The 14,514-nt window shown below is 43.5% G+C and overlaps 1 protein-coding gene across 1 annotated transcript in view; it reads left to right on the forward strand.

The window, feature by feature from the left end:
• The window catches only part of si:ch211-225b11.4, a 226,885-nt gene that overhangs the window by 172,248 nt on the left and 40,123 nt on the right, over nt 1-14,514 (forward strand). The window contains exons 22-23 of the mRNA XM_048611680.1: nt 4,392-4,542; nt 4,868-5,111. Coding sequence (XP_048467637.1) covers nt 4,392-4,542; nt 4,868-5,111 — 395 coding nt within the window. The remainder of the gene's footprint in view (nt 1-4,391; nt 4,543-4,867; nt 5,112-14,514) is intronic.

Raw genomic sequence — 14,514 nt, forward strand, 5'->3', positions numbered from 1 at the left:
TGACTGTGTAAGTCCTGCCCTGGTTTGCCTTACCAAAATGCAACACCTTGCATTTATCTAAATTAAACTCCATCTGCCATTTCTCAGCCCACTGGCCCAGTTGATCAAGATCTCACTGCATTTCCAGATAAACTTCTTCATGTCCACTATACCACCAATCTTGGTGTCATCCACAAACTTACTAGCCATACCTCCTAAATTCTCATCCAAATCATTTATATAAATGATGAATAACAGTGGACCCGACACCGATCCCTGTGGCACTCCATTGGTCACAGGCCACTTTGTCAATATTATTTTCTTCTTTGCTTCTCCTCTCAGTTTATTGTGTTTGGCCTGGTTCTCATGTGAAGAATTTACTGAACATACATCATATTCTCTGACTCCTTCATCATCCAGGATTCTTGGCTTTGGCTCCTGCAGTTTTTATTCTTGGGGAAGTTGTGCAGTTTGTGCCGGAATTGTCTTCTGAAAAATCAGCAATTATTCATTAGTTTTTCATGTCAATCTCTTTAAAAGCCTCTTCACCAATGAGCATAAACTGACTGTTTTGTTATTGCTGAGTTTATCCCTATACCATTTTTGGGCAAGGGTATAACTTTTCCAAATCTCTAGTTCTGTTGCATCACCCCTGTATCTGAGGAAAATTGGGAGATTATGGGCCAGAAGCTCCCAATTTCCATTTGTACTTTCTTTCCTCAGTATCCTGGGATGCACCTTACTGGTAGCAAGTCAACTTTTGTTACAACCAGTGTATCTATTACCTCCCTTTATTAATTTTTAAACATCTCGTTGTCTCACTTATGCTCTTTCTCAAACTATCTGGCAATATATTCTTTCCTGATGAACGTGATACTTGGTGTCTTATCCATGTCCTCTGTCTGCACGTGTAAATTCCCTTTAAGGTCCCTAAGAGGATCCACTGTCCACTTTAGAAGACTTTTCTTGTAATTGTTACAGCACAGCACATTTTGTCCATTATGTCAATTGTATTTATGATTGGCCAAAACCTGTCCACAAACTACAAGACACAAGTCAAGAGTGTTACGGAATACTCCCCACATATCTGGATACATGCAGCCCTTGAGGTTCACCAGCACCAAGGACAAACCAGCCCATTTTATAGACACCCCATAAACCAATTTCAACTTTCATTACCATCACCACTGATGCACAGTGGCAGCAGTGTGTACCATTCACAAGATGCACTCTAGCAACTTAACAAATCTCCTTCAACAGCACCTTCAAAATCCATAACCTCTACCACCCAGAAATATAAGAGTGGCAAATGCATGGGAACACCACCACCTGCATGGTCCTTTCCAAAACACATGCCAACCGTGACTTGGAAATATCACTCCTTCACTGTTGCCGAGTCAAAATCCTGGAATTCCCTTCCAAACAGCATTGTCAGTGTCTCTACACCAGATGGACTGCAATGGTTCAGATGTCTCACCAATGACATCTCAATTACAGTTAGGGATGGATAATAAATGCTATTCTTGTCAAAAATGACACAGCCCATGAACAAAAAAAAAGAAATGTAACGTAACAGCTTCCATGGTTAGTATTACAGGCCCGATTCCAATATAAAATTCCATTGCCTTACGTTGTTGATTGGTCAAACCAGGTCGGTTAAGGCAGCCTTGAGGAGGAATTCATTGAATGTATCCGCGATAGCTTTCTTGAATAATATGTAATGGAACTGACAAGGAAGAAAGCTATCCTATATCTGGACCTGTGTAATGAGACAGGGATAATTAATGATCTCATAGTTAGGGATCCTGTTGGAAGGAGCAATCACAGTAGGGTTGAATTTAGGATACAGATGGAAAGTGAATGGATAAAATCCAATACCAGGATCCTGTGCTTAAACAAAGAAGACTACAGTAGGATGAGAGACGAGTTGGTTAAAGTAGACTGAAAGCAAAGACTCTATGGTGGAACAGTGGAGGACTTTCAAAGTAAATTTTCAAAGTTTAAAGTTTTCAAGAAGGTTTGTAGCTCGGGTTGTGGTGCTGTACCGGAAGTGGTACCAAACACCCCAACAAACTGAGGCATATAAATAACAAGCGGGACAGAACACCAACGCTTCACCAGAGGCACACTGACAATGTTACCTAGCAGGGTGATGAAATGTTTGCAACCAAACCCACCGGCTCGGTGAGCATGTCTATAATTTTTCAAAGTGCTCAGCAAAAGTGTATACCAGTGAAAAGGAAGGACTGTAGGAAAAGGAGTAATCAGCCATGGATGTCTAAGGAAATAAAGGAGGCTATCAGATTGAAAGATAAGGCACACAAAGTGGCAAAGACCAGTGGGAAACTAGTGGGTTGGAGAAACTTTAAAGGTCAACAGAAAGCCACAAAAAAGGCTACAAAAAAGAGTAAGATAGATTATGAGACTAAATGAGCTCAGAATAGAAAGACAGATGGCAAAAATTTCTATAAATATATAAAACAAAAAAGAGTGGCTAAGGTAAACATTGATCCTTTAGAGGATGAGAAAGGAGATTTAATAATGGGAAATGAGGAAATAGCAGGGGCATTGAACAGGCTCTCACGCTGGAGGACACGAATAACTTGCCAGTAATTGATGACCAAGAAACTAAGGTAGGTGAGGACCTAGACATGATCATTATCACGAAAGAGATAGTGTTGGCAAGCTAATGGAGCTAAAGGTAGACAAGTCTCCTGACCCAGCATCCCAGGGTGCTAAAAAAAGATAGTGGCAGCATTAGCAAATATGCTCGTGGTAATTTTCCAAAATTTGCTGGTCTCTGGGGCAGTTCTAGCGGTTCGGAAAACAGCCAATGTGATGCCATTGTTCAAAAAAGGAGGTAGACAAAAGATGACCCTATCGCAGGCCAGTTAGCTTAACTTCTGTAGTGGGGAAAATGCTTGAATCTATGAACAAGACATCTAGATAGAAATTGTCCCATTGGGCGGAAGCAGCATGGGTTCATGAAAGGCAGGTCACGCTTGACAAATTTGCTGGAATTCTGTGAAGACATTACGAGTATGGTGGACAACCAGGACCCAGTAGATGAAGTGTATCTGGATTTCCAAAAGGCATTCAACAAGGTGCCACACAAAATTCTACTGCATAAGATAAAGGTGCACGGTGTTACAGGCGATGTAATAGCATGGGTCAAGGATTGGTTAACTAATAAGAAGCATAGAGTGGGGATATATGAGTGCTTTTCTGGTTGGCGAACAATGATTAATGATGTGCCTCAGGGATCAATGTTGGGACCACAATTGTTTTCAATTTACTTACATGATTTGGACTTGGGGACCATGTGTAGTGTGTCAAAGTTTGCGGATGACACTAAGATGAGTGGTAGAACAAAGTGTGCAGTGGACTCTGAAAGTTTGCAGAGGGATATAGATAGGTTAAGTGAGTGAGTGGAAGTCTGGCAGATGGAATTCAATGTTGATAAATGTGAAGTCATCCATTTTGGTAGGAATAACAGTAAAAGGGACTATTATTTGAACGGTAAAAAATTACAGCGTGCTGCTGTGCAGAGGGACCTGGGTGTCCTTATGTATGAATCGCAGAAGGTTGGTTTGCAGGTGCAACAGGTAATTAAGAAGGTAAATGGAATTTTGTCCTTCATTGCTACAGGGATTCAGTTTAAAAGCAGGGAGGTTATGTTGCAGCTGTATAGGGTGCTGGTGAGGCCACACCTGGAGTACTGTGTGCAGTTTTGGTCTCCTTACTTGAGAAAGGATGTACTGGCACTGAAGGGGGTGCAGAGGAGGTTCACTAGGTTGATTCCAGAGTTGAGAGGGTTGGCTTTTGAGGAGAGGCTGAATAGACTGGGATTATATTCATTGGAATTTGGAAGAATGTGGGGCGATCTTATGGACACATATAAAATTATGAAGGGAATAGATAAGATAGAAGCAGGAAGGTTGTTTCCACTGGCGGGTGAAACTAGAACAAGAGGGCATAGCTTCAAAATAAGGGGGACCAAATTTAGGACTGAATTGAGGAGGAACTTCTTCACCCAAAGGATTGTGAATCTGTGGAATTCCCAGCCCAGTGAAGTAGTTGAGGCTTCCTCATTGAATGTTTCTGAAGCTAAGATAGATAGTTTTTTTGAATAGTAAAAGAATTAAGGATTATGGTGAGAGGGTAGGTAAGTGGAACTGAGGCCATGAAAAGATCAGCCATGATCTTATTGAATGGCAAAGTAGGCTTGAAGGGCCAGATGGCCTACTCCTGCTCCTGGTTCTTATGTACATCTAGAATAACAGGAGTGTAGGACTGTGTTGTATACTGGAAGTTAAATGAACTTCTGTAATTTCTCTTTCTGATATTTCTTTTGCTCACTTGTCGACCATTGGCCTGATTCTGGCTGTTTGTCTCATGATTGTGTTTTCCAGGTTTGTTCAGTCCATACATTAAAAACTCTGACTCAGAGTTCAGTTCTGGGATCTGCTGTATTAACATACACCAGTGACATGGCTACCCTGTGCCTGCAAGGGCTCAGCTCTGCATCCTGGGCCATGCGCAATGCAGCTATTCAACTTCTCAGTGAGTTTTATGCTGTTCTTTTCTGTCTGGAACCCTTCTGTTCAGAATCTTTCATCTTCTTGTTGCTCTCCTTTTTTCCCCTGGTGTCTCTTGGCTGCCTAGTCTCCTTCCATCTTCCTCTCCCCCTGTTTTTCCTGCCCTCAGTCATTCCCCTGCCCTGCGTGCTTGTCCCAGACTCACTGCTGCCCTGGATTGCATGGTTTCCTCTTTTCTCTCTATTCTCCTCTTTCCTCTCTATTCTCCTTTTTCCTCTCTATTCTCCTCTTTCTTCCTCAATACTATGTGGTAATAACACTGCCATGGATCTGTGTCTCCTTCCTCACAGGTACTTTAACCTGTCATGTGTTGGGTAAGAAATGTAGTGGAGATGACTCTGCATGGAGCGGGGTGACAGCGTGCGCATTCTTCTTGCACTACCCAGAATTGAAGAGCCTTCTCCTCAAAGAGTTGTATAATGCAACATGCCAACATTCTGCCCCTGTAGGAGGGCATCTTCACCTCTACCCCTCACTCCATTCCATTCTCAACCTGTTGGCGAAACTCCAACCAAGTGTAAATGACACAAATGGGTAAGGCAGAGAGACGTTTACCAATGAAGTACTATAATACATATGAATACTTTCTGAATCCTGATAAATTTGGTGGTCATTTACCTTTGAAATTTTAGGGACTTGACGATTATGAACTGGCATGAAAGCTGATACATGATGTAGAATGGTGAGGCAGGCTTGAGGGGGCTGAATGACATACTCCTGTTCCTATTTCTTATGTTCTTTTAGCATAAAATGCTATCAGTAACTGTATTAAAAACATATTACCCAATAATATGCCATTATAATTTGACATGTGAAGCTGTCAACACCTTTTAAACTTACATCAAAAAGTTCCCAATTCCAGACTAGCCAAATTTCAATCATTCATGTGTTCTTTGAGATGCCCTAAATGGTCACCTACGTCCATCGAAATAATGGAGGTTCTGAAATACCTAACCCATTATTGAAGATCGCAAGGGAGTGATCGCTGCATGCAGCCACACAACCTGCACCATGAAACTGTAACAATCTTTTAGAATGGGATTGGTGGTAGGAACCTCTTGAATCAGAAACTGCCCACCATTTTTGATTTCCCCAACTTCCATTCCAGTTTCAGGTTTTATCTTTCAGTGGTTGAAAATCATGTTCCTATGCCCATTGTATTTTCCCTACATCAGGGTTACACATCACAGATAAGACCTCATGATGTCTCTGACTCTGCGTCATTGATAAATACAGAGTATACTTCAGCCATAGAATGATAGAATCCCTAGAGTGTGGAAGCAGGTCATCTGGGCCCATCGAGTCCACACTGACCGTCTGAAGAGCATCCCACCTGGACCTACCCCATCCCTGTAACCTGCATTTCCCATGGCTAATCCACCTCACCTGTATATCCCTGGACGCTATGGGCAATTTAGCATGGCCAATCCACCTAACCTGCACATCTTTGGACTGTGTGAGGAAACCGGAGCACCCAGGGGAAAGCCACACAGACAGGGGGAGAATGTGCAAACTCCACGCAGACATTGATCAAGGATGCCTGAGCAAATTCCCTTTCTGGTCCTGAATTGGTTCCACTCCATTCACTATTTATATGTATCTATAGAAGACTTTGGGAGTGTTTTTATGTAACTTCAAGTCTCTTCTCATATTTTCTCTTTGCTTCTCTTATTTGTTTTTTTCTACATTCATACTTCTTCTCAGTTGCATTATCCACCTGATGTATGTCAGCACACTATGTCTTCTTCATTTTAATCTGTCTCTAATTTGTCATCCAAAGTTTTCCCTACCTTTCTCCTTCACAGTAATATACTTTGACTATGCCCGAGCCATCTTTGAACATAAGTAGGAATAAGCTATTCAGCCCATCAAGTCTGTACAGCCATTCAGTTAGATCATGTCCGATCATCTACCTCGGTGCCACTTTTTCATGGTATCTCCATATCTGTAGATGTCATTAGTATTGAGAAATCTGTCAATTTCTGTCTTGAACATGCTTAATGATCAAGTTTCCACAGCTGTATGGAATAGAGAATTCCAAAGATTCTTAACTCTCCTGAGTGAAGAAGTTTATCCTTGTCTCAGTCGTAAATGGAGACTTACTCTGAGACTTTATCCCCTGGTTTTAGACTCACTAGCCAGGAGAAACATCTTGTTTACATCCACTTTGTCACACCTTAGAGGAATTTTATCATTTTCAACCTATCATTTTTCAAAGCCCTACTGAAGACAAGATCAATTTCCTCAATACCTCAAGATGATCCTGCCATCCCAGGGACCAGTTTGGTGAATCCCCATTTCCCTCCCTCTATTGAAGCTATATCCTTCCTTAGTTAAAGAGATCAAATCTTCGCACAATACACCAGGTGCGGTCTCACCAAGGCTCTATACAACTGCAACAAGATATGTTTACTCCTGTGCTCAAATCCCCTTATGATGAAGGCAACAAACCATTTGCCCTTTCAATTGCTTGCTGCACCTGCATGCTAGCGTTTCATGACTCATAATTAAGGACACCAAGAGTCCTTTCATAATCTGCATTTTCCAACCTTTCACTATTTAAGAAATACTCTGTCTTTCTACTTTTTAACTGCCAAAGTGGATAACTTCACACTTACTTGCATTATATTCTATCAGCCATATTGTAGCCCATTCACTTAGCCTGTCCAAATCCTCTTGAGGCCCCCTTGCATCCTGCTCACAACTTACATTTATGCCCTGTTTGGTGCTATCAGCAAATCTGGAGATAATACAGTTGGTTCCTGACATCCAAATCATTTGTGTAGATTATGAACAGCTGTACACCTAACAATAATCTTTGAGGCACCACTAGTAACAGCCTGCCATCCTGAGAATGATCCATTTTTTCTTATTAAACCTGTCGCCTATTTTCCAAGGATCTGTATCCCTCTGCTCCCTGCCCATTCATGTATCTGTCTTGATACATCTTAAATGACGCTATCGTGCCCGTCTCTACCACCTCCGCTGGCAACGCATTCCAGGCACCCACCACCCTCTGCGTAAAGAACTTGCCACGCATATCTCCCTTAAACTTTTCCCCTCTCACCTTGAAATCATGACCCCTAGTAATTGAGTCCCCCACTTTGGGGAAAAGCTTCTTACTATCCACCCTGTCTATACCTCTCATGATTTTGTAGACCTCAATCAGGTCCCCCCTCAACCTCCATCTTTCTAATGTAAATAATCCTAATCTACTCAACCTCTCTTCATAGCTAGCGCCCTCCATACCAGGCAACATCCTGGTGAACCTCCTCTGCACCCTCTCCAAAGCATCCACATCCTTTTGGTAGTGTGGCGACCAGAACTATATTCAGTATTCCAAATGTGGTCGAACCAAAGACCTATACAACTGTAACATGACCTGCCAACTCTTGTACTCAGTACCCCGTCCGATGAATGAAAGCATGCCGTATGCCTTCTTGACCACTTTATCGACCTGTGTTGCCACCTTCAGGGTATAATGGACCTGAACACCCAGATCTCTCTGTGCATCAATTTTCCCCAGGGCTTTTCCATTTACCCTTCTTGAAGGTAATACCTGAAACACTGACTGCTCCTTTCCTTCAAATGCTGCCGGGCTTGCTGTGTTCTTCCACCCTCCTGTTTGTCTACCTTGGATTCCAGCATCTGCAGCGTTTTTTTTGTCTCTGGTCATTTGGATAACTGGTTTAACCAGTTTCAAAAGTCTATGAGTTAGGGGCCATAAAGGGAAAACTTATTCGGTGCTGCCTTGCCTGTGCTGGCGTGTTGCTTTTGTTGCAGTAGAGTATAACTGAAGTTGGATGAAAGAGGGAGGAGGTGATCATAGAATCTCTATTGTGTGGAAACAGGCCATTTGGCCCAGGCTCACCCCTCCGCCCTATCACTGTAACCCTGTGTTTCTCATGACTAATCCACCTAGCCTGCACATCCCTGGACTGTATGGGCAATTTAGCATGGCCAGTCCACCTAACCTGCACACCTTAGGACTGTGGAAGGAAACTGGGCCACCCAGAGGAAGCGCATTCAGTCACGGGTTTGTGCAAACTCCACACAGACAGTCGCCCAAGGGTGGAATCAAACCCGGGTCCCTTACGCTCTGAGGCAGCAGTGCTACCCACATTTCCCTCCTTTTGTTTCATTGGTGAGTATTTCTGCTGTTTCATATCCAAGTAAGATCTTAGGGAAACAGGAGCATAAAGAAAAAAGCAACCTTAAGGAGCTCGTACAGTGCAAAGCACTAGAGGTCAGAGAGAGAGAGAGAATCTGGCAAGGAGCAGCTAAACAGAGCAGTGTGAAACTTGTCAAAGGAGCAGCTCAGCATTATCTTCACTCAATCCAGAGGCTGAGCTCCTGAGGTAACGTCAGGATTCAGAAGTGACACAGGACAAGTGGAAACTGGAGATTGGGTGAGTACAGAGGGTGAGTATTTGTACTACAATTGTTGCTTACAGTTTGTGAAGTATTTGTTTTGTGGTTTATAGTTTGTAAGGGCTCTATTCTGTTCTAATGAGGTCAAGGGAAGAAGGGCCCTGAAGTAATTTGCTATTTGAATTTAAGAGCCCCTTAAAGGTTAAGTCCAAAGGGGCATGTCATGTCAGAAAAGTTCAAAGTCGTTTTCTGCTCTTCCTGCTATATGTGGGAAGCCAAGCATATTTCCACTGTCCAGGATCAGCACGTGTGCAGGAAATATCTCCAGATACAGCTCCTGGAACCCGGGATTTGGAACTGGAGCAGCAGCTAAGGACACTGTGGGGTATCCACGAAGCTGAAAGTATTGTAGATAGCACATATAGAGAGGTGGTTACATGCAGGCTAAGACTCCACAGGCAGGAAGGGAGTGGGTGACTACCAGGCAGAGTAAGATGACTAGGCAGGTAGTGCAGGAACCCCTGTGGCTAATCCCCTGCAAAACAGATATACTGCTTTGGATACTGTTGAGGAGAATGACTTTTGAGGGGAAACCAGTAAGAACCAAATTGGTTGCACCATTCTTGGCTCATTTGCATGGGAGAGGAAGAGAAAGTGTGGAATGAAATATTATAGAGAATTCAATTGTAAGGGGAATAGATAAGCATTTCGGTAGCCGCAAACAAGACTCCAGATGGTATGTTGCATCCCGAAGGGATGACGTCCTAAAAGCAGAATATAGGTAGTTAGGAAGTAAATTGAAAAGAAGGAGTCTAAGGTAGTGATCTCAGGATTACAACTAGTGCCATGTGCTAGTCAGTGTAGGAATAACAGGCTATATAGGATGTCTGTCAGCTGGAGTGATGGTACAAGGATTTCGATTCCTGGGACATTGGTATCGGTTTGGGGGGAAGTGGGACCAGTAGAAGCTGGACAGCTTATACCTGGGCAGAACTGAAATTGATGTCCAAGGGCAAGGATTTGCTAATGTGGTTGGGGCAGGTTTAAACTAGAATGGCAGGGTAGGGGTGAAACCTAAACAGGGTGACAAAGGAAAGCGAAACAAGGACAACAATAAATAAAGAACAGTAAAGTGCAAAAACGGTAGACAAGGTAATCAAGGGAGAGAGGAAAATAGGACTACAGTATAAAGAAAAGTTAGAATGATTAAAAATGGCAAAAAGTCAAGCCTAAATGCTTTGTATCTTGATGCATGAAGCATTCGGAATAAGGTAGATGAACTGACCATGCAAATTGAGCTAAATGCTATAATGTTGTAGCCATTACGAAGATATACCACAAGCAGATCAGAACTGGGAACTTAACATTCAGGGATATTTGACCTTTTGGAAAAACAGGAGGGAAGGTAAAGTTGATGCAGTAGCACTGTTAATAAGAGATGAAATAAGGACAGTGTAAGACAGAGGGTGCAGAGACATCAAAGAACAAAGAAAATTACAGCACAGGAACAGGCCCTTTGGCCCTCCAAGCCTGCGCCGATCCAGATCCTCTATCTAAACCTGTCGCCTATTTTCCAAGGATCTGTATCCCTCTGCTCCCTGCCCATTCATATATCTGTCTAGACACATCTTAAATGACGTTATCGTGCCCATCTCTACCACCTCTGCTGGCAACGCGTTCCAGCCACCCACCATCCTCTGCGTAACGAACTTTCCACGCATATCTCCCTTAAACTTTTCACCTCTCACCTTGAAATCGTGACCCCTAGTAATTGAGTCCCCAACTCTGGGAAAAAGCTTCTTGCTATCCACACTGTCTATACCTCTCATGATTTTGTAGACCTCAATCAGGTCCCCCCTCAACCTCCATCTTTCTAACGTAAATAATCCTAATCTACTCACAGCTAGCGTCCTCCATACCAGGCAACATCCTGGTGAATCTCCTCTGCACCCTCTCCGAAGCATCCACATCCTTTTGGTAATGTGGTGACCAGAACTGTACGCAGTATTCCAAATGTGGTCGAATCAAAGTCCTATACAACTGTAACATGACCTGCCACCTCCTGTACTCAATACCTCATCCGATGAATGAAAGCATGCCGTATGCCTTCTTGACCACTCTATCGACCTGCGTTGCCACCTTCAGGATATAATGGACCTGAACACCCAGATCTCTCTGTGCATCAATTTTCCCCAGGGCTTTTCCATTTACCACTCGTCCATTCCATTTACCACTCTTCCATTTATCACTCGTTTACATTCTGGGAGTGGTCTTTGCGGTCAGCGCGGGTGTGAAGGGTGTTGTGGAAGAACTCGCTGTTGAGGAACAGTTAGCCCCAAACATTACAATACTGTAGTGTTTCCGTCCCTACTTTCCTCCTCTAAACAAAAGAAGAGAGGCAAGGTTCAGAGGAGAAGAGACAGAACATGGTGAGAGGAAGGTTGGCAGCGAGAGTTCCAGCAGATAAAAGAGCGTTTCTGGAAATAGTTTATGGAAACTGGTGTTAGTGAGTGACAGGTAAGTTTTGAAAAATTGTTATTGGAGCAGAGATTAACAGAATTAGGAGAAAAGAATTTGACATTGTAAGGATTAGTTAAGTTAAAGGGGTAAGACATGGCAAAACAGGTCCAACTTGTAGTCTGCTCCTCTTGCTTAATGTGGGAAGTGGGGCACATTTCCACTGCCCAGGACATTCATGTTTGCAAGAAGTGTCTCCAGCTGCAGCTCCTGGAAGCCCGAGTTTTGGAGTTGCAGAGAAGTCTGGAGTCACTGTGGAGCATTTGCAAGGCAGAGAGTATTGTGGATAGCATATGTAGGGGGTGGTCACACTACAGACTCAAACTCTACAAGGCAGGAAGGGAATGGGTGATCACCAAGCTGAGCAGGAGGGCTAAACTGGCAGTGCAGGAATCTCCTGTGGCTATTCCCCTGCAAAACTGATATACCGTTTTGGGTACTGTTGAGGGGAATAACAGCAACAGTCGAATTCGTGGCACCATGGTTGCAGAGGGAGGGAGAAATAGGCATAGAAATGCTATAGTTGTAGGGATTCAATTGTAAGGAGAATAGATAGGCATTTCTGTGGTCGCAAACGAGAGTCCAGGATGGTGTGTTGCCTTCCTGGTGTTAGGGTCCTGGATCTCTTGGAGCTATTGCTGGACATTCTGGAGGTGGAGGGCAAACAGTCAGTGGTCGTGATACACATTGGTACTAATAAAATAAGTAAGAAAGGGGATGAGGTCCTAAAAGCAGAATATAGAGAACAAGGAAAAAAGTTGAAATGTAGGAATCAAAGGTAGTTATGTAAGGACTACTACCAGTGCCATGAGCTAGGCAGAGTAAAAACAGCAGGATATATAGAATGAACACATGGCTGAAAAGATGGTGTGAGGGGGAGGGTTTCAGACTTGTGGGGCATTGGGACCGGTTCTGGGGAGGTGAGACCTGTGCAGACTGGATGGGTTACACCTGGGCAGGACTGGGACTGATGTTCTTGGGGAGTACTTGGTAGAGTGGTTGAGGAGGGTTTAAACGAGTGTGGCAGGGGAATGGGGACCAGAGAAGTATGGCAGTAGGTGCAGAAATTGAGGGAGAGGTAGAAACCAGGGCAAACATGACTAAGAACAGACAGGGAAATGCTGTTGAAAAGAGCAGGGGAGGTTGTCTGAAATGCATGTATTTCAATGCAAGAAGTATAATAGGCTGGGGAGATAAACTTCAAACTTTGGTTAGCACTTGGAACTATGATATTATTGTGATTACAGAGACTTGGCTGAAAGAGGGACAGGACTGGCAGCTGAATGTTCCAGAATTTAGATGCTTCAGGTGTGTTCGAACGGATGTAAAATTGTTGGGGGAGTTGTATTACTGGTAAAGCAGAATCTCAGCTGTACTGACGGAGGATACATCAGACGACTCATGCACTCAGGAATAGGAAAGGTGAAATCACAGTGCTGGGGATATACTACAGGCCTCCCAACAGCCAGTGAGAGACAGAGGAGAGAATATGTAGACAGTTTTTTAGAAAGATGTAAAAACAGCAGGGTTGTTATGGTCAGTGATTTTAACTTTCCTTATATTGACTGGGACTGACTTTATGCTAGGGACTTGATTGGGCCAGACTTTGTAAGGACCATTCAGAAGGGTTTCTTGACACAGTATGCAATCAGTCCAACCAGGGAAGGGGTTATACTGAGCTGGTTTTGGGAAATGAGCCTGACCAGGTGAGTGAAGTTTCAGTGGTGAGCATTTCAGGAGTAGTGACCAGGATACTGTGAGTTTTAAGATACTCGTGAATAGGGATAACAGCAGTCCTCGGGTGAGGGTGTTAAATTGGGGGGAAACAAGCTACAACAATATTAGGCAGGAACTGGATGGTATTGGTTGGATCGGACATGTGGGAGTACTTCAAACAGCAGTTCATAAGGGTTCAGGAGCAGCACATTCCTGCGAGAATGAAGGATAGGTATAGCAAGTTACGTGAACCTTGGATGACCAGGGATGTTGTGACTTTGATCAGAAAGAAAAGGGAAGCATATGTAAGGTCTGGGAGGATGGGAACTGACGTAGCCGTTGAAGTATGTATGGAAACTAGGAAAAAACTTAAGCAAGGAATTAGAAGGGCTAAATGGGATCATGAAATATTACTAGCAAACAGGATTAAGAAGAATCCCAAGGTGTTTTATACACGTATAAAAAGCAAGAGGGTAGCTAGGGAAAGAGTTGGCTCACTGAAGAACAAGAGAGGGAATGTATTTGTGGAGCCAGAAGAGGTAGGTGAGGTCCTAAACGAATACTTTGTATTGGTATTCACAGAAGAGAAGCAATTGGTCGTGGATCATCTCAGGGAAGGGAGTGTTGAATTGCTAAGTCAAGTTGCTATTAAAAAAGAAGAGACGTTGTGTGTTTTAAAAAGTATTAAGGTTGAAAAGTCCTCAAGTCCTGATGGGATCTCTCCCAGAATATTGAGGGAGGCAAGATGACAAATTGCTGGAGCATTGTATCCTCTTTGGCCACAGATGAGGTCCCAGAGGACTGGAGAATAACTAATGTTTTCCCACTGTTTAAGAAGGGTAGCAGGGATAATCCAGGAAATCACAGGCCTGTGAGCCTCACATCAGTGGTGGGGAAATTATTGGAAAAGATTCTTAGGGACAAGCTCTGTACGCATTTAGAAGCAAATGGACTGATTAGCGATAAAGAGCATGGTTTTGTGCGGGGGAGGTCGTGCCTCACTAACTTGATCAAGATTTTTTGAGGTGGTGACGAAGATGATCGATGAGGAAAAAGCGGTTGTTGTTTCCTACATGGTCTTCAGTAAAGCCTTTGACAAGGTCCCTCATGACAGGCTGGTACCAAAGGTGAAGTCACTTGATATCAGGGGTGAACTGGTAAGATGGATACAGAGATAGTAGGAACTGCCGATGCTGGAGAATCTGAGATAACAAGGTGTAGAGCTGGATGAACACAGCAGGCCAAGCAGCATCAGAGGAGCAGGAAGGCTGACGTTTCGGGCCTAGACCCTTCTTCAGAACCTTTTTCTGAAGAAGGGTCTAGGCCCGAAATG

The sequence above is a fragment of the Rhincodon typus genome, chromosome 24, assembly GCF_021869965.1.
Source record: "Rhincodon typus isolate 14 chromosome 24, sRhiTyp1.1, whole genome shotgun sequence".
NCBI classification, from domain to species: Eukaryota; Metazoa; Chordata; class Chondrichthyes; order Orectolobiformes; family Rhincodontidae; genus Rhincodon; species Rhincodon typus.